The 20908-nt window shown below is 35.0% G+C and overlaps 2 protein-coding genes across 3 annotated transcripts in view; both read right to left on the reverse strand.

Moving 5' to 3' along the window:
* LOC141297469 (5-hydroxytryptamine receptor 3B-like) overlaps positions 1-3051 on the reverse strand; it is an 11334-nt gene extending 8283 nt beyond the window's left edge. The window contains exons 1-2 of the mRNA XM_073827899.1: positions 2979-3051; positions 2504-2710 (exon numbers count right to left, since the gene is read on the reverse strand). Coding sequence (XP_073684000.1) covers positions 2504-2710; positions 2979-3051 — 280 coding nt within the window. The remainder of the gene's footprint in view (positions 1-2503; positions 2711-2978) is intronic.
* On the reverse strand, positions 285-18930 carry LOC141298275 (E3 ubiquitin ligase RNF157-like). 2 transcript variants are annotated; one of them, XM_073828782.1, is made up of 20 exons: positions 18456-18930; positions 17136-17254; positions 15197-15285; positions 13854-14000; positions 13588-13705; positions 13355-13421; positions 13223-13266; positions 12442-12489; positions 12250-12321; positions 11467-11626; positions 11138-11250; positions 9750-9985; positions 9441-9549; positions 9175-9283; positions 8896-9077; positions 7318-7383; positions 6900-6948; positions 6101-6220; positions 3884-3918; positions 3333-3461 (listed from the first exon to the last, which is right to left on the reverse strand). In XM_073828782.1, the coding sequence occupies exons 1-19, from the start codon at positions 18541-18543 to the stop codon at positions 3884-3886; spliced, it is 1971 nt and encodes a 656-aa protein (XP_073684883.1). In that variant the 5' UTR covers positions 18544-18930; the 3' UTR covers positions 3333-3461. The 2 variants fall into 2 exon arrangements, with proteins under 2 accessions (XP_073684882.1, XP_073684883.1); XM_073828781.1 differs by lacking the exon at positions 3884-3918 and having other exon boundaries at positions 285-3461.
* Between the last annotated feature and the right edge of the window lie 1978 nt (positions 18931-20908).

A 20908-nucleotide genomic window follows, 5' to 3' on the forward strand; every position in this document is an offset into this window, starting at 1 on the left:
AGAACCCATATCCAACTCTCAGTGTGAGACCACCTCTAGTTAGCAGACGACTGGCAACTGTCCCACTCACCGCCTGTGTTCATATAACAGTGCAAGATGAAAATGGATGGGAAATTAGCAATAATAGGGCATAACATCATTCCCCCTGAGAGCCATAAAACATTTTTGTAGGATAATGAAAGCCACTGTTCCTCACAAATGTGATATTCTGCCGTCTAATCTAATTTTTCACTCAGAAACAGAAACTGAAATCTTGTTTTTAAGAAAAAGTTTATTGTGTTTTTGACATTTTATAATCTTCATTCTACAAAAGTGAATTGATGCAACCCATTCCTCATGTAGGTTTAGTTTTAGAGTCACTCCTCCTGGTGCAGAAAGAGGACAGAACGAAAGCAATACAGATAACTGAACTAGAGAAAACCCCTTTGTATTTATCCATGCTCAATGCATGTTACTCCACAGATGTTTCTCTCTGCAGGTAAATGTGACATTCTGCTGTAAAACATTCAATGCATGGCTAAGTTATTATCTGTACTGCCTGCAGACAACAACGTGCTATTATGCAGCTGTATTGCTTGTCTTGTGACTCGGTACCTGTTGCTTACACAGTGTGCAAGCTCAGTGCGGAAGGGCTAGACATATAGTGCAAATGTAAAGGTGGAGGATTTCTATTTTCTGACTGCAACTACCATGCGCTTACCACATGCACCGCATTATCTGCTGTCAAGGGAAAATCTACTAGTGCATGTGTAATGTATACAATCTCATTTGGAGAAATTTCACACCATTCATATGCTACAGTAAACAACACATCGAACAGACTATTACAACTATAACAAGAGCTAAGCTAACATAAAAAAATAAAAAATAAACATTTTCCACACAAAGGAAAAGCTCTGCTGGTTCTCAAAGTACAATAGACATTTTAAGAGAGTTAGAAGAGAGTTATAATCACTATTTGATTGTACTGTAAAATCCTTCTTCATCCAGAAAGTCCAGACAAGTGCTAATGAATCAAAAAAATTGGCTCAGATGAAGGAAATGATCGTAAAAGGATAGTTCACCAAAAATTGTCAATTAAAATTTTCTAACAATTTCAGTCGAAAAGAAATTAAGGTTTTTGAGGAAAACCATCCAGGATTTTTTTCTATATAGTGGACTTCAATGGGGATCAGCGGGTTGAAGGTCCAAATTGCAGTTTCAATACAGCTTTAAAGTGCTCTACATAATCCTAGCTGAGGAATCAGGGTCTTATCTAGTGAAACAATCATTCATTTTCTTAAAAAAAATAAAAACGTATATATTTTTTAACCACAAACGCTCATCTTGCACTTGACCTGCGATACGTGTCTACGACTTACATTAACGCATTACGTAATCACGAAAAGAAATCTTAATTTCTTTTCCACTGAAGAAAGAAAGAAAAGTCACACACGGTTAGTTCTTCATCTGTGTTCTTCAGTTCAGAAGGGTAAAGCGAAACTCATTTCCTCTCCAACTTAAACATTGTCCGACATCGTTGTTTTACCTTTTTTGTAAAGGGTGTTTGACTTTCTTTGTGCGTTCGCTTTGTGAACACTGGGTCGGTGCTTTTGCCTACATGTTGTGGACGTGCAAGACAAGCGTTTGTGGTTGAAATGTATATAAATGTTTTTTTTTTAGAAAATGGCTGACTGTTTTGCTAGATAAGACCCTTATTCCTCGACTAGGATCGTGTAGAGCCCTTTGAAGCTACATTGAAACTGCAATTTGGACCTTTGACCCGCTGATTGCCATTGAAGTCCACTATATGGAGAAAAATCCTGGAATGTTTTCCTCAAAACCTTAATTTCTTTTTCACTGAAGAAAGAAAGACATGAACATCTTGAATAACAGGGGTGAGTAAATTATCAGGAAATTTTGAACTAATCCTTTAATATCGTTTCAAACCTGTATAGTGTTTTTTCATCTGTGGAACACAATCAAAGTCAATGGGGTCCAATGTCATTTCAGGAATCTTCATTGTTTGGTGACCTATTCTTTGAGAGATTGGAAAGAGAACTTACAGATCAGTAGATTTTTGTTAAGTAAAATAACCACTAATGTACCACTGGTAAAAACAAAGTGCAAAGTTAAACACTACTGAATTCGGTTTGGCAGAACTGTCGAGAAACTGAAAGCTGATGATTGATTTTCAAGTTAGTGGCACGCTTTTTAAAGTCTTACCTTCATTTGATGTGATAATGACTGCTGGAGCTAAGTAAACGCTTTCAGTTAAGGACCCCTATAGGAAAGTGCAACACTTTTCGAAAGGAATACATAACAAAAATTACTTGTATACCAAAGTACCTGGCATAGCGATCGGCCCGACAACACACTTCTGAAGAACTACTTCAGCTTTGCTTCAAGCCTTGGGTACAAATTGACTAACTGCTAGTTTTTGTACCTCAGACATGAAATGAACACATATTTTTTTAAACAACGCACAAAAAGCCTGACAGTAGCTTTATGACATTTAACATACCAGTAGCTTTCTGAGTTACAACCACAGATGTGGACGTCACGGCCAAGTTTTCCCCAACATTTCCATTTCCTATACAAAGTGTTCGAAAATGCTTGGTAGTAAGCAGTTCAGTAGCGTCTCCGTGGCCATATGTGTAACGCAAGTTAGGCAGCTCAGTAGCTTTGTGTCTTTGTAACATGCAGGGCTGTACGTAGAGCTCAAAGTGAGCTGCAGCAAACCGACAAGGGCAGAAATGTGAGCAAATATGTGTTATTGCTCTCAAGTTCATTTTGTGATTGATTGTTATGATCATATTTTTTTTAAACATCTATCTTGGGCAGATTATCAATAGTACAAGTTGAAATATTAGTGAAGAAAGTCCCAAGGGATGTTGATTCAGATCAGCAGTATTTGATTATTACTTTTAAAAAGCATAGTCGCACAGCCTTGACATGAAATTTGACTGCTTTCTAAGAGAAAAACACAGAAATGCTGCTTGGATCAGAGGTTGGAGTCTTCATCATGTTCTCGTTTTCCAGTCTTTCATCAAGAGAGCTTGCTTGAGTCATCCCTTCATTTGTACACATGAGGGGGTGGAGCGTTGGTGTAAACGTGGTGCTTTACACAAGTATCAACACCAAAAGAGCGCTAAAAGCATGACATCTATCACAATGGAGAAGAGAAACCACACAGTCAATTCTCCCTGGTTTGCATTTAGGATTTGATCCATGAGTAATTGGTGTGGGCACGAGTTTGGGTGGAGGTGGCATGAAGAAAGAGGCAGACTTCCCTCTCAGGATTGGAGGATTGATCTGTGACTGGGTGGATTGAGGATTTCACACAGCTAGGGGTCCACGATGAGATTTGTTTTTGGGGTTAGGCGCCTCATTGGTGACCCCTTGCTCCTCCAGGTTGATGTTGCTGGTGGACGCATGGTGAGGATCCCGTCCGTGACGATACACGTCGAGGTATAACAGACCTAAGAGACAGGACGGAATAGTCCATGTGAGAAGACAAATGAAATTTGAATGGTTTGAATGCAGGGTAAAATGATGGGATTGTGGAAACGTGATTTAGAAAAAAATAAGATCTCTTGGAGATCAATGTTAAAACAGAATGTTTTTGCTTCAAACTTTTCGCTTGTCGGTTGGCCGAATTGTCCGTCATGCAAACCAAGACACTTTTATCCATTGTTCTCCAAGATTTCTGTGAACTGAAATGTACCGCATCGAATATTCACCATGCATTCTAAGTAAATGATGAAAAGGCTCTTTTAACCCTCAGAGGTCAAAAGGCAGATCTATATAGAATCCCACTGATGATAACAGTGAATGGCAAAAAGGCTGAAACTTCTTTGTGAATCCATGACCTCTGTGCATTGGCTTTTAACTTGCTCCGTACCTATTCGTCAATGTGAACAGGACACGAGTCCTCATCTGTCCATTCCACAGACATCCAGGAAGATAGAGAGAAAGAGAGATGGGAAATGATGGAAGGAAAAACCAGACAGAAAAGAAAGAGAGAGAGAGAGAACACAACACATTTACAGCACATCAAGAGAATCAACCAGCCATCCACAGAAAATGAAAGTCGGATTGAGAGAGGAAGGAGAAGCTCGGTGCTTAGAGATAATGAGAGAAGATGATAGGGTCCCTTTGAAGAGAAAACTGCACTTTCACTGGAAACTTTTATCTTTAATGAACAGGATGTTCAATTTTCAAGTGCCTATTCAAATAAGCCAATTTCATTTTCTCCCTAAAAGCAAGATTTGAATGGGCACATTACTTATAGTGACCACAAACGGTATATGGACACTTAAGTAGCACTTAAAAAAGTATGAATGTCATTGCATTAAATAAAATATCAACCCATGTGGCATACTTTTTAGGCTAAACATTTAACAAAAATTCTCAAATGGCTTTTTTTGGGACATCCAAGGGGCCACAAATGATCAGTGAAAAATAGTCTAAAAATATAAAAAGATAAATAAATGTATATTATATTGTATACAGTTGAAGTCAGTATGATTTTGAGATCCATCTTTTCACACTGAGGACAACTAAGGGGGGCATTAAGAGCTAGGGGGTGAACATTTTTAGAATTTTACGATCAGGGTTAATTTAACTTATTTTGTCTTCTGGCATGTTAGTAACATGTTAGTACTATATTTAGGCAAAATAAGAAAAATGTACACATCTTCATTCTGTTTAAAAGTTTACACCCCTGGCTCTTAATGAATCGTGCTTCCTTCTGAAGCATCACTGAGGGTTTGATCCTTCTGTAATAGTTGCATATGAGTCCCTCAGTTGTCCTCAGTGTGTAAAGATGTATCTCAAAATCATACAGTCATTGTTGGAAAGGGTTCAAATACACAAAAACTCTTTCATCAAGAATTTGAAGAACAGTGGGTAAAAAAAACCAGCTGTGGATCATTCAGTTAACAACACATTATTAAGAATCAAGTGTATGTAAACTTTTGAACAGGGTCATTTTTACAAATTTGACTATTATTTTCTCTTGTGGACTATATGTAACATCTTTTATGTAAACTATCTTATTTAGGTCAGTTCTAAATAAAAAAAAATTGTATGATCCATCTTATTTTGGTAAAATAATTAAGATTTTGCAGATTCTGCAAGGTGTATGTAAACTTTTGACTTCAACTGTATTCATTATATTATATTATTATCATTTGCAAAACATGAAATTAATCACAATTATTTTATTCCATTGAAAAATTTTACACACGTTGATAATATAATGTATAATATAAATTGGTCCTTATACACAGAAATACAAATTTTAGGAAAGGGGATCATCATGTCTAGGGTCTTTGATATCAAAAAATGCAATGACATTTTGACAATTTTAAAGAGCTAGTAAACCCAAAAATGAAAATTCTGTCATTAATTACTCAGCCTTATGTCGTTCCAAATCTGTAAGACCTTTGTTCATTTTTGGAACTCAAATTAAGATTTCTTTGATGAAATCCGAGTAATCTGTGTTCCAAAGAACAAACAACATGAATGACGTGAAAAATTAATGACAGAATTTAACACAGGGTGAACTGTCCCTTTAAGTGTAGCTTATGTGTCCAAATACTTTTTGTGCTGACTGTATATTTTGGACTGCGTAGTGAATCATGATGAATAAAAAACATGATGATGATTATTATTAATCATATTTTACTATCATGTGAAAAGCTTAATTTTTGTCCTTCCAGAGAGAATGCTTTCTCTGGATGACAGTAACCAAGATTTGGGATATAACAGAATATGCTGCCAAAAGAGAGAAGATGAGCAAAGAATGAAGGGATGAACGAAGAAATGAAGGGAGACGCAAAGCTACTTTGAGCTGGCAGACACTGAACATGAACTTAGCTATTAGTATGACCCAGAGAGATAGAAACAAGTCACACATACACATAAACACACACAAAAGGGGGATTAAATGCCATGGCCATTGTACCAATTAACGCTACACAAAATTACAGCAGGGTCAAAGTACGGACGTGCATGAGCAGAGAAAGCCAATAGTATTTTAGAGCCAGCTGCTGTTTTAAAAGGGACACCTTGAAACCGTCTCACCCAAGTCCATGTTCGAGAGGTTGCCACTCACCAGCGAATCGGCCGTCAGGAGGCTGCTCATTGTCCAGGCCTGTCATACAGTGGGTGTCAGACTGCCCCTGATTGTTATTGTCAAACTCTGGACAAGGCACCTCGCTCCTCCTGCGCCCACCTGCAAGCGAGGTCAGAGGTCAAACAAGAGCAGCCGAGGCAGGGCAGAGCAGCCGAGTGGAGGGGTCAGAGCAATGGGGCGCAGGATGCTACTCGGCAGCCATTTAGTGATGGCTGTGGTTGATGGATGCATACATACTCATGTGAGAGCGAGCGGATGCAAGCGGCACGTGCACGAGAACACAACTGACAAACACTTTGACTCACATTAGTTAGCATACAACACATTAAATAAGAAACAAATGAAAAATGCCTATGCAAAATGGCAGTTACAATACAAAAGCAAAACTTCTTTTTACCAGCTTTTTAATTAACGATTCGTTTCTCAAAAGAATATGTAGCATTAGTACAGATGCACACTTGTCAGAATAAATAATAAAATAATAGGCAGAAAGCTGGATACTCATTACAATTCAGATGCCAAATGTGCTTGTATGTGGGCTGATTAAATAAAACATGAAAATCGAACTACATTCGCCTCAAATGAGTCATGTGAGATTTATATATATGTAGTGAGGGACCTTTGGCCCACCTGCAAACACAAGTTATTCATCAAGCAGGTATGTAGGCAGTTTTACAAGCTCTTGTAGATGAAGTACCACCTACATTGCAGTGTTTTTCTCCTTAATCTAGTGTACAGTGTTGTGATAAGTACAGCCAGTAGCTGAGGTTACAATTACCATGTTCTTTGGTGGGAGATGCACAGTCTTCCTCAGTCACGTCATTTCCCTAAGAAAGAAAATACAGAGCTAAATAAGTAATTAGTAGAGAACACATAGCTGGGTTTAAAGGATTTATGACCCTGCATTAACCGCACAGCTGCATAAAAATTATTCTTGTAGCTTCATAAAATTACATTTGAACCACTGATGTCACATGGCCTATTTAACAATGTCCCTACTATGTTTCTGGGCCTGGGAACGTGTCAGTTGCATTGCTGTCTATGCAGGGTCAGAAGGCTCTCGGATTAAAAAAAAAATTTTAATTTGTTTTCTGAAGATGAACAAAGATTTAATGGGTTTGGAACGACATGAAGGTGAGTAATTTTAATTTTTAGGTGAGCTATTCCTTTACGGTGTTTGGCTGTGAATGTTTCACCTCTGAATCCTGTTCTTCAAGAATGGCAGCCACAAAATTATGCCCTTTTGCCTCGTTGGGGATTTCCTGCGGACACATGTAAATATGGTCTCTGTTAGACACAATATGTGATTTGCAGAAACAGCTCTTGGCATAAATGTATCACTTTTTCTGCAATGGTAATAGTTATAGCTATCGCACATTTTGGTTACAGTGTTCTGATAACTTTTAACCAATGAATTTCCATGATTCCCTGATTCAAATTGCTTTTTAAAATGATTTAATAGAGATACATGCATTTACATAGACCAATTTTCAAGCCAATAAAACAGGCAATGCAAATGTATTTATATAGCAAATTTTAGAAATAAATAAGAGAAATAAATATACTAAAATAATGTATTTGAAAGGCATTTACTTCATGCTAAGTATAATGCAAATACATATATTTATGTACTTAATTCAAATACCCTGCAATTGTACTTTCAGTATACAAAAATTGGTATACTTGACTTCTGTTAAATTGAAACAACTAATTTTGTTCTTAATGCACTTTAATTGTGCAAAAGTAGTCCAACAGAAGATATATTTTATATTTAAGTACATTTGATTGTGATGAATAGGAAATATTGCAAATATACTTTACACTTTAAATATCTTGCTTTTAAAGACTGATATTATTCAAAAGTCATACAATCCATACAAATCAAACATGATATTAGGACACATTTTAGGCTTAATATTAGGAAATACGGATTGTGCAAAGCAGTACTCCAAATAAAGTTTAATTTGAATTTTTATATCAGTAAGCCTCAAGCATAATAAATTTCTTCCATGAATAAAAAAAGGTAATTGTGACACTTTATCTCGCAATTCTGATTTTTTCTCAGAACTAAGATATAAACTGAGAAATAGTCTCAATTCTGAGAAATATAGTCAGAATTGCAAGATGTAAACTCACAATTCTGACTTTTTTTCTCAGAATTGCAAATTTGTATTTTGCAATTGTGATTTTTTTCTCAGAATTGTGAGAATATATACTCGTAATTCTGAGAAGATAGTCTTTTTTCGCCTCAAAACTGGACTTTATAACTCACAAGTGAGTTTATATCTCACAATTCTGAGAAAAAAGTCCAAATTATAAGATACAAACTCACAATTGCTTTATCTTGCAATTCTGAATTTATTTCTTATAATTGTTTATATTTTACACTTACACCAACTGTACAGTATGGAAGCTCGTTGCCACCACTTAATAAAAAATAAAAGGTAATGGATATTTTTTAGCTCACAATTCTGATTTTTTTTCTGGCAATTGTGAGTTTACATTGAGTTTAGATTTTTTTTCTCAGAATTGCTGGATACAAACTTTATTTCTACTTTTTTTCTCTGAGAAAAAAAGTCAGAATTGCAAGTTTGTATTACACACTGCAAGATGTACACACAATTGCAAGAAGAAAAGTCGGAATTGTGAGATAAAAAGAAGTAATTACCTTTTTTTATTTAGAAAAACTATAATATCAGCATGAACTAAAGCATCTGAACATAACGAACAAAAATAACGAATTGTCCTGCTTCTAGGCCTTCTAACTGCCTTACCTCACCCTCATGTTGGGAAGGAGCTCGGCTCTCTGCTGGGGTCTCTGCTGCCTCCTCTCCCTCGGCACCAGCCATGTAGGATCCAGACATTGAAGAGAGTGTGTCGGTGCTAATCTGAGAGTGCTGACTATGAGAAGACGCCATTGACATCACAGACTGGGCCAGGCTGCTGCTTACTGGGTCTAAACAGAACCGGAAGTGAACAGGAAGACAAATAAATGTAAATGAACAAGCTGTGGTTTGTGTTTCAGTGAGTTAGGTATAGCTGTAATGCGGTACCCTCTGGGGAGGTGATTGTGGAGGAGAGAGGGGTCCCGTTGCAGGAGGACTGATCTATGGCCCCTGAGGATGACAGGGTGATGTTGTCACTTTCAGGGGTCACTCCAGACTGCAGTAGAATACACAATACAACAATGATGATCAGATTGATGTTTATTATCTATCATCATCACTAGTGGACATTGTATTATCAATTCAATGATGACAAATGCAAATATATGAAAAGTATATCAAATAATATGTATAAAAAATGTAATGCTTTGTACCTCTTGCTGTTCTACATGCAGTTTTCTCCTGCACGTTTGTGCTTCAGACTCACTGCATGACTTCTCGTCCTCCTCCTCAGGCAGCACTGAAGAATTCTGGGAGAGGGATCTAGAGAGTTCCCAGAATACATGATTAGCAACGACTCATTTATCTGCCTGCTTCCTAAACCCATAATTTATCCTTCAAGGAAAGCTATAAAGTGACTGGAAACAACACCCAGCAAAGGTTTTGTAGACATTAAATAACACGTTTTTTACAGTTATACTGAAATACTACACCATTCAATCCTTCAGTTAGGTTTCACTCACTTAGAGCCACTCTTCTTGTGTTTCACATTCTGGCTGGAGTTGACAGAGTGTTCTAGCGGAGAGAGCGAGCGCGCGGGCGAGTGGTGGCTATCACTGCCATATGTGGGCACAGATCCAGAAACATGGCCCCTGGTGAGGCCCTGAAGTGGCGGAGCAGATGGCGACGGGTTCAGGGGCCCATTCAAGGCCTCCAACAGGGACACAGCTTCATAGCCTGGTGGGATGTGCTCTGATGCCTGTAGTAAACATACATGTGGCTGTGAACAACAGTACAGTTTAGAAGTATAACATCGTTTTCCTTTTTTGTGTGAATAGATGCATTATTTAATCACCCTCAAGTAGGGCTATGCAATTAATTGAAATTCAGTTTCGATTTCGGCTTCAAACAAATATGAAAATACAATAATCGAGATAAAATGATTATTGCTCCAGATTCCACCCCCTTTGTGTGCTTTCGCTCCTCTATAAAAGCCCAATTTCACATGCGTACCTAAGCGGTCAAATACATGCAAATGTATGTCAAATTGTGGCGTTTGGTGATTATTCATCTAAACCTTTGTCAGTTATGTCTGAACTTAATGTAAACAGTTGAGAATAAAAATACATGTGTAACCGTATATTGGATCCGTGCAGCTCTTAAAGCAGCCACAAATAATATTCCTTCTGCCGTCTCTATGCTTATTGCTTAATGTTAATCAAACAACAAAAGATTTGTAGCTTTTTTTTCTGTTGTATTGCTATCTTTAAATTAATCAATCATATAGAGTTCCGGACCCACTCAAATTCGTGTTAAATAATCGTGATTACAATATTGACCAAAATAATAGTGATTATGATTTTTGCCATAATCAAGCAGCCCTACCCTCAAGCCATCCTAGGTGTATATGACTTTCTTCTTTCAGATGTGTACAGTTGGAGTTATATTAAAAATGTCCTCGCTCTTCCAAGCTTTATAATGGCAGTGAATGGCTGTTGAGATTTACTAGTCCAATAGAAGTTATATAAAGTGCATCTTTCCTTTAAAAAAAAGTACTCCACACGTATGACAGTTAGCAGAAGCTAGAGGTTATGATTTATGGATTAAATATGGATATTTAATGCAAAAACGCATTGTATGGAGCACTTTTTATTATGGATGGATGCACTTTATTGGACTTCAAAATCTTAACAACCATTCACTCCCTTTATAAAGCTTGGAAGAGCCAGGACATTTTTAATATAACTCTGATTGTATTCATCTGAAAGAAGAAAATCTCATACACCTAGAATGGCTTGAGGTTGAGTAAAATCATGGTGTAATTTTCATTTTTGAGTGAATTACCCCTTTAAATATATTTGTTTTGAATAAAGCTCTGTATGAACATTGTGAACAAAATATAGCGTGTTACCGAGTGCTCCTCTGAATCTGACGTCTGTGAGGTGATGACAGGGTTGAATCCAGTAGGTGTGAGTGGGCTCAGTTTTTTCCTCATCGCACGAATTTGAAGAAGGGCACGAAACGCTTTAGGAATTAAAAGGAGAAATTTAAATGAATCAAATATTTTATCTGAAACAATACAAAAATAGACTAGTGTCATTATATCCAGTTTTGTATTTACTGACATATTCACCACAACATTCATGAATAAGACACTATAAACACAAATATTTAATTTTCATAAATAATCTCAATCAGAGAGTCCTGTTGAATCAGTTTAGTACAGGGGTTGGTGCTTACGCAGTCGACAGATGGGGCAACAGTTGGCCTGGTAGCGCAGTGTGTCTGCGCAGGCGTTGCACAGGCACAGGTGTCTGCAGGGCAGGATAAGTGTGTCCCGCACGTCCGACAAACACACCACACATTCAGCGCTGTTGTCGCTAATCTCATCTTCAGCCACCTGTAAATGTGAGTATATTTCATTTTTTGGATTTCGATACTAATTAATAAATGAAAGCTTAGAAGTAACAGATGCTGTCCTTCTAAATCAGAGAGAGTAGTAACAACTGTATCACAGGAAAGAATAAAGTTTATTAAACAATTTACTATATGTGACCCTGAACCATAAGACCAGCCATAAGTAGCATGGGTATATTTGTAGCAATAGCCAACAACACTTTGTATGGGTCAAAATTATCGAATTATATATAATAATTATAAAAATCATTCGGATATTAAGTAAAGATGATGTTCCATGAAGATATTTTGTAAATTTCCTACTGTAAATATATCAAAACTTAATTTTTGATTACTAATATGCATTGCTAAGGACTTCATTTGGACTTCATTTGGACCCTAAGATTACAGATTTTCAAATAGTTGTATCTCAGCCAAATATTGTCCTATCCTAACCATACATTAATGGAAAGCGTATTTATTCAGCTTTCATACATGTCATTTTCATAAAATTGACCCTTATGACTGGTTTTGTGGTCCAGGGTCACTTATTAATAATTTTGGTATTTTAAATCATTCCACTGTCTTCGAATCTGATTATTTTTGTGAATGTAGATGATGACTTACCTTTGATTCTTGACTGTTGTATTTGTTCTCTATACCGTAGATCTCCTGCAGCAGGTAACTGACACCATCCACCTATGATAAAATTGTAAGATTAAGAGGTTTATTCAAAATTTGCCACTTAGAAAAATCAAGGCATTTAATATATATAAGATATCTGTAAGTGTTTTACATAAATAGTAAGAGGGCCCTTACCACTTGTTTCTGTTTCAAAGGTTTTACACAGTAACTTCCATCCATATGCTAAGAAAAAAGACAACAACATTGTATAATCACTAAAAGTCACAGTAATTTTTTTTTTTTTTTTGGTAGATAAACTGAACCGGTTTTAATTATGCCAATAATATTATTTAATATGACTGAATCAATCCATATTAGCTTACAACAACAAAGATAATTTTAGGGTTAGATCAGGTAGAAATAGTATAACTGCACTTTTTTACATTTACGTAGAAGTTTGCTAATGTGGAACATTGTATAAATGGAACAATTTACGAGGTCTTTCTTTTATAAATATAGAATACTTTTTAAAAGTTTGGGGTCAGTAAAATTTTTTTAAAAGAATTTATTTCTTTTATTCCGTAAGTACACTGTTACAGAATGTTAAACTGTTAAGAATCCAGAAAAAATTATATCACGGTTTCCACAAAGATATTAAGCAATACAACTTGAGCATCAAATCAGCATTTTGGATTTTTGAAGGAATATGTTACACTGAAGCCTGGATTAATGGCTGCTGAAAATGTTGCTTTGCCATCACAGGAATAAATTACATTTTAAAGTATATTAAAATAGAAAACAGCTATTTTAAATTGTAATAAAATTTGTCAATATTGCTGTTTTTACTGTATTTTTGATTTAAAAGAGCCTTGGTGTGATTTCTTTTAAAACATATTTTAAAAATCTTACCAACCCCCAAAATTTTGAACATTACTGTATAAAAATACAAAACATTTTTTACACAAAAAAAGCATACCTTCTCAAAGGTTGCAAGAAGTACATGAGAGTGTCCCAAGTGTTCTGCACAACAACAAAAACAACATATTTAGATATATTTCCATCTATATTTCTACATATATTATATTATATACAATTACATCAAACTCACCATCTCCCTCGTCCACTACTGCTTGTACAACCATAGGGTAGATGTCTTTATCCATGTCGAACAAAAGCTGTTCATCAATAAACCACATTACCAGGTTTAACATGCATAATGAATTGCTCACTAATTTCTTTAATGAAACAGATTAAGACTAATTCAGTCTGACCTATTTTAACCTCTCTCCAAAAAAATGCAAAAACACAGACACAAAATGTCATAGCTAGCAGATGTTTTACCTCCTCGTCTGCCCACTCTGATAAGTTGACGTAATGAGAGGGTAGACAGAACTGTTGGCAGACGCCGCGTTTGAAATGCACTGTCTCTGACTGCAGAGAGCTGTCCTGCGGCAAGTATCTGTCAACAACACACAATATAATCCAAGCTTTGATGTCATTTCCCAACTTGCCGCTCTCTGATCAACTGGTAAAGGCTGAGTTTGAAGTGTTTTATTAATAAATAATAATAAAAGCAAAACTCAAAGTGTGTCTAATGCTCAACTTACATTGGCACGCCATTGTGAAACTCTTCAATGGCTTGGTAGTAAATAGTGATGGCAACTTGTGTGTCGGCATCAAAGGTAAACTCAATATTATAGCAGCTGTGGCTTTTCCCAACTTCCTGTCCAGGCAGCTTCATGTCTTCACTACATCTACAGACAAAATTACAAACTTTAACCTAAATTTTTAAAAAGAGATTTTAGCAACAAATGTTAATGCACAGAAAGATAAATAAAGATAACCATAAAAATGCTTAATAAGGGCACCGATAATCTTCAAAGCTAAAAGACATGGACCAAAAGCCACAATTATCAGCACCAATATTAAGCATTTTTATGGTTATCGGTACCAGTCATTTTCAAAACCAATTGCCGATATATATATTTATTTTATTATTATTATTGCTTTTTTATTAAGATATAATTATTTACATATTTGTGTGGCTTTTGGCCCATGTCTTTTAGCTTTGAAGTAGGGGTCAACCTATTATTGGTGCCAAAATTAAGCATTATCATAGTCATCAGTATCGGTCAATTTAAAAACCGATTGCCAATATTGCAATATTGCCAATATTGCAATATATATATTTATTTTATTGTTATATATATATATATATATATATACATATTTTTGTGGCTTTTTGTCCATGTCTTTTAGCTTAGAAGAAAGGGTCGACCAATTATCGGTGCCCATATTAAGCATTTTTATGGATATCAGTATTGTTTTTTTTTTTTTATCGATTGCTGACATATATATTTATTTTTTTATATTTAGATATATTATTTTTTTATATTTAGAAATAATTTGATAAATTAGAATTTATATTATATTTTATATTTGTGGCTTTTGGCCCATCGGTCAGTTTCAAAACCGACTGCTGATAAAATAATTTAAAAGCATTTAAAAACATTTTTTAGTCTTTGTTATTCCTAATTTTTACATTAATTTTCATTTTTACACCAGCCATTTATATCGGTTCAAAATATCGGTTATCAATCAATCTACTTTATTTGTAATAATTGGTATCGGCATCGGCCCTGAAAAACACATATCGGTCACAATAAACACATAGTCTACTGCACACTTAAAACATTGACATAATTAACTATGAGTTGAAATATGCTTTTAAAATATTTTTTTTTTCTCATCTGGAAAAACTGATGGCTCATCCTGCACTACACAGATTTTCATCTAAACATATGCTCTGTAAAATAAAATACAACAAATACAACACAAAATAATCAACATGTCCCACCCAAATATGCTGTTTTGACAAAGGAACTCATCACACTATTTATTTAAGAGCTCTGTCAGGTGTAGTAAAGATATTTGCCATGAAAAATCTCACCTGACAAGTCGCAGAGTGTCTTTACGGATGTTGATGAGACTGCGGAGAGTCTTGACCGGCTCATGTGGAGGGGGAGCATTGTACGGGAACTACAAATCACAAGAGTCAGTAGTAAGCATAAAGTTATTGATTATAATAATAACTGAGAAGCACTTTGTCCTATTTTATCAGCTCACATATTTGACACACACATATGATCTCTTACAAAACTGAAAAATAATCTGGAAACAAAGCCACATTACATTAAAGGTGATATACATTGATCTCCAAACAAGCCGTTGTGCTGATTCATGTATGTGTGTGTGTGTTTGCTCTGGAAAAATGCAATGCACAAGCATGCCCACGTGCCAGAGAGGCATCAAGAGTGTGTTCGCGTGTGGGTCAACACTGGGTGAGCCTGTCGCCTCCCCTTCCCCCTCCCCGAAGTTCAGACTGAATGTGGCTCTCTGTATTACTTGCGGTAAGCCGTCGCTTAAATCCACAGCATCGCTAACCTGTCTGCTCAGAGATGGGCCTCGCAGCTAATGTATACAGTGTAAATAAAAGACCCACCGCATACAGAAATACATATGGTTTCATAAAAGCACACACATATCAGGATAAAGATCTGAATAAAGCAAAGCAGTATATAAGAACAGCTATGAGACATTGGGACATGCTTCCACCAAAATATAGTAATTTACATGATTTAAACTAGCCTAAATATGCAGTTAAAGTAACAGTTCTAAGAAGACCTCATAGGGGCTCAAATATGAGTCAGAATTATTAGTAAAATATGTATTTTAAATAGAGCTTCAAAACGATTAGTCGCGATAATATAATAATAATTATATATAATAATTGAATAATCAATTCAAAATAAAAGTTTATGTTTGCATACTATATGTGTGTACTGTGTATATTTATTTTGTATATATAAATACACAGACATACATGTATATATTGAGAAAAATATATTAGATTTATATTTATATGTAATATAAATTATATACAAGTGTTTAAAACAAATACATACAAATATTTTTTTAGATATAAACATGTGTGTGTATTTATATATACATAAAAAATATACACAGCACACACACACACATATAGTATGTAAACATAAACTTTTATTTTTAATCGATTAATCTTGACTAATCGTTTGCCGCTCTAATTTTAAATACTGTTTTAAAGTAGATTTATAAATCATAATCAAATTTAAATACTTATATGTATATTGCAAATGTATAAATTTAAATGAATTCTTAAATTCTTAAAAATGTGTATTTAAAGAATTATTCAAAAAATGTGTCTAAAGTAATGTTAACAATATAAAATATTATGAAATACTTCAAATCATATATAGTAAAAAAATTAAAATAATTTCTAAATCACAAAATTTAAAATACAGTCAAACCAAAAAATATTCAGACACCAGATATAATTTTTGAACTTTTTTTTACTAGTGCGTGCAGGACACTATAGTTAACTTATGTAAGTGAGGATAGCAAAATAAAGTAAACTGTAACATATTATACCCAAAAATTCTTTATACAGTAGACTACCAGTAAAACTGATAAAAATCTGGGACCAAAAACTTGATTTGACATTTTGACCTGTCCATGTTTTGTTATATACCTTTCTATCAAGATGAATTTGTTCTGACACAGTTTAATGCTTGAGTTCTTGTCATATTTTATTACCATTTTCTACACTATAGCAAAAAAACTGTGATACTGTAAAAAAATGTTGAAGGTGTCTGAACAAATTTTGGTTTGACTGTATCTGTGATTAATATGTAACCTAGTAAAAATGAGTCATGAGGTTTATTGTTGTTGATGATCTCTGAAAATGAGATTACACAAGGTAAAATCAATGAACAGAGCATGACCTACAAAAATCAGTCAAAAATGGCTGCATCCATCCTTTGTTACCAGGAAATGAAATGCAATCTTACCACTACTGGTCTGTTGCCTAGGAAGTTGAGGTCAGTATTTTCACCAAAGAGGTAGCCTTCGGGATGAGTTGAGTCAAACTTCTCTCCTCCCATAATAAAATGGCTAGCAAAATAACTTCCTGCATGACAAAGAAACAGGTCACGGTTACAGATATTGAACAATTCAAAATGTATGTCTACATTTGTCACAAACAAGACTTGCACATCTTGTCAGTGTTTTGCAACCCGATTGCAAATGCGCTGCACCTAGTGTTAAATTTTATTCACAACTCAAAAATATGTTTTATATGGTTACATAATGTGGTAAAAAAATCATTATTTCAACTGAATTAACCTGATAAATATATTACACCAACACTCAGTCATTTCAACAGATCAATTAGCAATAACTCTTTTAATAGATAACATATGCACATTTTAATTTTTAGCGACAGGCAGACTAATAAATGGTTTCAAAAACAGATATATAGCTGCAAACACCTCCATTCCTCCCACCAAGACAAATGAAAGGCTTCAGAATGAAAATGAAGACAGATATAGCATACTGGATAACCAATAGATTAAAGAAAGACAAGCTCAAGGGCAGACAGAGGATAGCAACCGCCATGGGAAGACACAGGGGTAGATAGATGAACAAGCTTGAAACTGGAACAGGAGCGAGGAAGAATCAGGCACAAGTCCCAAGCTGCACATATAGACTATCTGGTTACTTGTGGTTAACACACTGACATTCATCTTCTCATTTGCATGTCTTCTCAAATTCCCAAAAGATTTGTAAAACAATCATTATAAAACTAAGACGAGTGCTGCAGTTTCTAAAAACATACATCTAAAAATTGACAGTAAAGTTAGCAGAATGCATAAAAACCACATAGTCACAATAAATTCCTTTTACATAATGTGGACACTCTTGTTTCAGATCAATTTAATGCTGCATACAAAACCCTCCAAGACATTTGCTCTAATTATGGTGCATTTAGGTAGACTGTAGAAACAGCACTACTGGAATGATAAGCCCCATATCAATATAAAGACAAGCATCTACGGGCCTACTGTGCCTCTGGGAGACAGACTTGCTGACCAAGAAACAGTGGGTGGTGGCCCAGGCCCTCTGGAGTTCAACTGAACAGAAGGACCCTCTCAATTTAATCGCAAGTAGAAGCTAGAAAAATATATTTAACAAAATTCCACAAGCCAATTTTATGGTAAATGCCAATTTACATTCATATTATATGTAATTACGTATACAATCTAATATAATAAATCTAATATAAAATGAATGAGAACAATATTTTAATAATATATTATATATTTCCTTACCGGATTTAGGTGGGTATCTGTAAACAGAATTGGATGGTATATCGACCTCCTCCACTCCTGCATTCTGACGGCTTGTCAAAGCTCCCATTTCCACTAGCTATGAATTGAAATAACACTGAATGATTTGCAATCCTATTGCTGCTGCGTCTTCTTTACTCCGACCATCTCCTTCTTTACGCAAAGGCCCGTTTTTTTTGCTCTTCGCTTTTATATTTTTGGCCATGCACAGGATTAGTTGGTGCTCTTAATGCCCTGTAAGCTCCGCACAGAGTCTCTCGTTGTTTTGTCTGCAGACACAATCTGCTTTTTGCGTCCTGCAGACTGTAGCCCTATTATAAGGCTGTCTCTGCCTCCGTGGTCGGCATCCTTGGCTAAGTTGCGAAGCGGAGTGAGGTGCTGTCTATATGACACAGTTTCTCGGTATGTTTATCATCATCATCCCTGTATCCTCTGTTCTCCGAGCGCTTGAGCGATGGGATGCAGATGCGTATCAGTGATGTAGAAACAGAATAAAAGGGTAGAACGGCAGTGGACATTATGAAACGTCTATAAATGGGCGGGACTTCACGGCCCGAATGTTGCTGCTAATTAATATGTAATTAGATGCATATATAAAGAAACATAGCATTTTCTAAATATAACTGTTACAACTTACGTTTCATTTTATGTATATAAATATCATATCACTTCCACTTATTATTTCTGTAATTCAGTGTTAACATTACTATGGCAAACACGGCTTCGGACGTGTTAACTGTTCCTTTTCTTTGCGCTGATGCGGTTAAACCAATCACAGACGTTTGCGCGTGAAAGATAAAGATTTGTTTTAAATAATTTTATACAGATTGCTTGGACAGATTTTGATTCATATAGCATGTGGCAATCTTTCTAATTAATATATTTAAAAAGGTTATATTTTAAGTATACAAACGCCTGCAGAAAAACAAAAAACGTACTGAGATTTGAATGTAATTCAATGGAGTATTAAGCTTTTTGAGCCGCCAGGCGCCCCCTGCTGATAGTGTACATTATGTCTCAGTAGAAAGCCGTTTTTAGCTAGTAAGATTTGCTGCTCAATGATCAGTGCTGTATTACTGTCCTCAGAAGCGCTATTGGCCACCCCTGACGTCAGGCTTAAATCCAGACTTGAGGTTTTGCGCAGTACAAACACATCCTGCCTCGCCAAACGTGACCTTCCCCGAATTTTTTGGAAGTGATTCGCTGCAGTGCAGCAAGGGAACCTCAACTGGTGTTCATAGTGGCCCTTGTGTCACAGAGCTCTGTTTTAATTGACATTGATTTTTTTTTCAGTTTATATTCTTAGCATTTGTCACTGTATAAAATACATTTCACAGACAAGTTACGGAAGCAGTTCAGCAGCAAAATCTCTTCAAGAGAGCAGCATTTGTGCTGTAATGTTTTAGTTTGTTTTAGTTTCTAAATTTTGTTTTAGCATCATTTATCACTTATTCATTTTGATTATTTATCATTTGATAATTTATGCCAGTTATCACTCAATCAATTATGCCACTGTATTTCAGGCCTATATTTATTGGTATTAAGATTATTTTCCTTATGTTCTTTGCTGTTGTGATGCTTACTATTGTTTTGTTTTTTAATCTTATGATTGCGGGGTTTTATGGAATATTTTTGTTCACAAAGAGATAAAAGGGTACAATACTAGTCAAAAGTTTTTGATTTTAATGTTTTTTAAAGAAGTCTCTTCTGCTCACCAAGCCTGCATTTATTTTGTTCAAAGTACAGCAAAAACAGTAAACATTTTGACATTTTTACTATTTAAAATAACTGCTTTCTATTTGAAAATATATTTTAAAATGTAACTTATTCCTGTGATTTTAAAGCATCATTATTCCAGTCACATGATCCTTCAGAAATCATTCTAATATTATGATTTGCTAATCAAAAACATGTATTATTATTATGTTTAAAACAGCTGAGTAATTTTTTAAAAGATTTCTTTGATGAATTGAAAGTCCAGAAGAACAGCATTTATCTGAAATATAAATCTTTTGAAACATTATAAATGTCCTTGTCATTTTATTTATGCTAAATAAAAGTATTCATTTCTATAATTTCTATCATCTATAACCCCCTCCCCAAGCTTTTAAATGGTACAGTGTATAATGCTACAAAAGCTTTTTATTTCAGATAAATGCTGATCTTTGAATCTCTTGATTCTATTCATCAAAGAATCCTGAAAAAAATTACTCAACTGTTTTAAATATTGATAATAATAATAAAAAAGTTTCTCAAACAGCAAATCAGCATATTATAATGATTTCTAATAGCTCACATTACACTGAAGACTGAAGTAATGATATTGAAAATTCAGCTTTGAAATCACAGGAATGAATTACATTTTCAAATATATTTAAGTAGAAAACAGTTATTTTAAATAGTAAAATGTTTTCAAAATTTTACTGCTTTTTTCT

Source organism: Garra rufa, chromosome 22 (assembly GCF_049309525.1).
Source record: "Garra rufa chromosome 22, GarRuf1.0, whole genome shotgun sequence".
Taxonomy (NCBI): domain Eukaryota; kingdom Metazoa; phylum Chordata; class Actinopteri; order Cypriniformes; family Cyprinidae; genus Garra; species Garra rufa.

Bases quoted from the DNA above. Each gene is read 5' to 3' on its own strand.
- LOC141298275 (XM_073828781.1), bottom strand. From the start codon at position 18,543: ATGGGAGCTTTGACAAGCCGTCAGAATGCAGGAGTGGAGGAGGTCGAT. The intron at 13,422-13,587 runs GTAAAACATCTG...ATTGATGAACAG, and splicing joins CAGAGTGGGCAGACGAGGAG to CTTTTGTTCGACATGGATAA. The intron at 9,078-9,174 runs GTACCGCATTAC...GGTTCTGTTTAG, and splicing joins CACAATCACCTCCCCAGAGG to ACCCAGTAAGCAGCAGCCTG.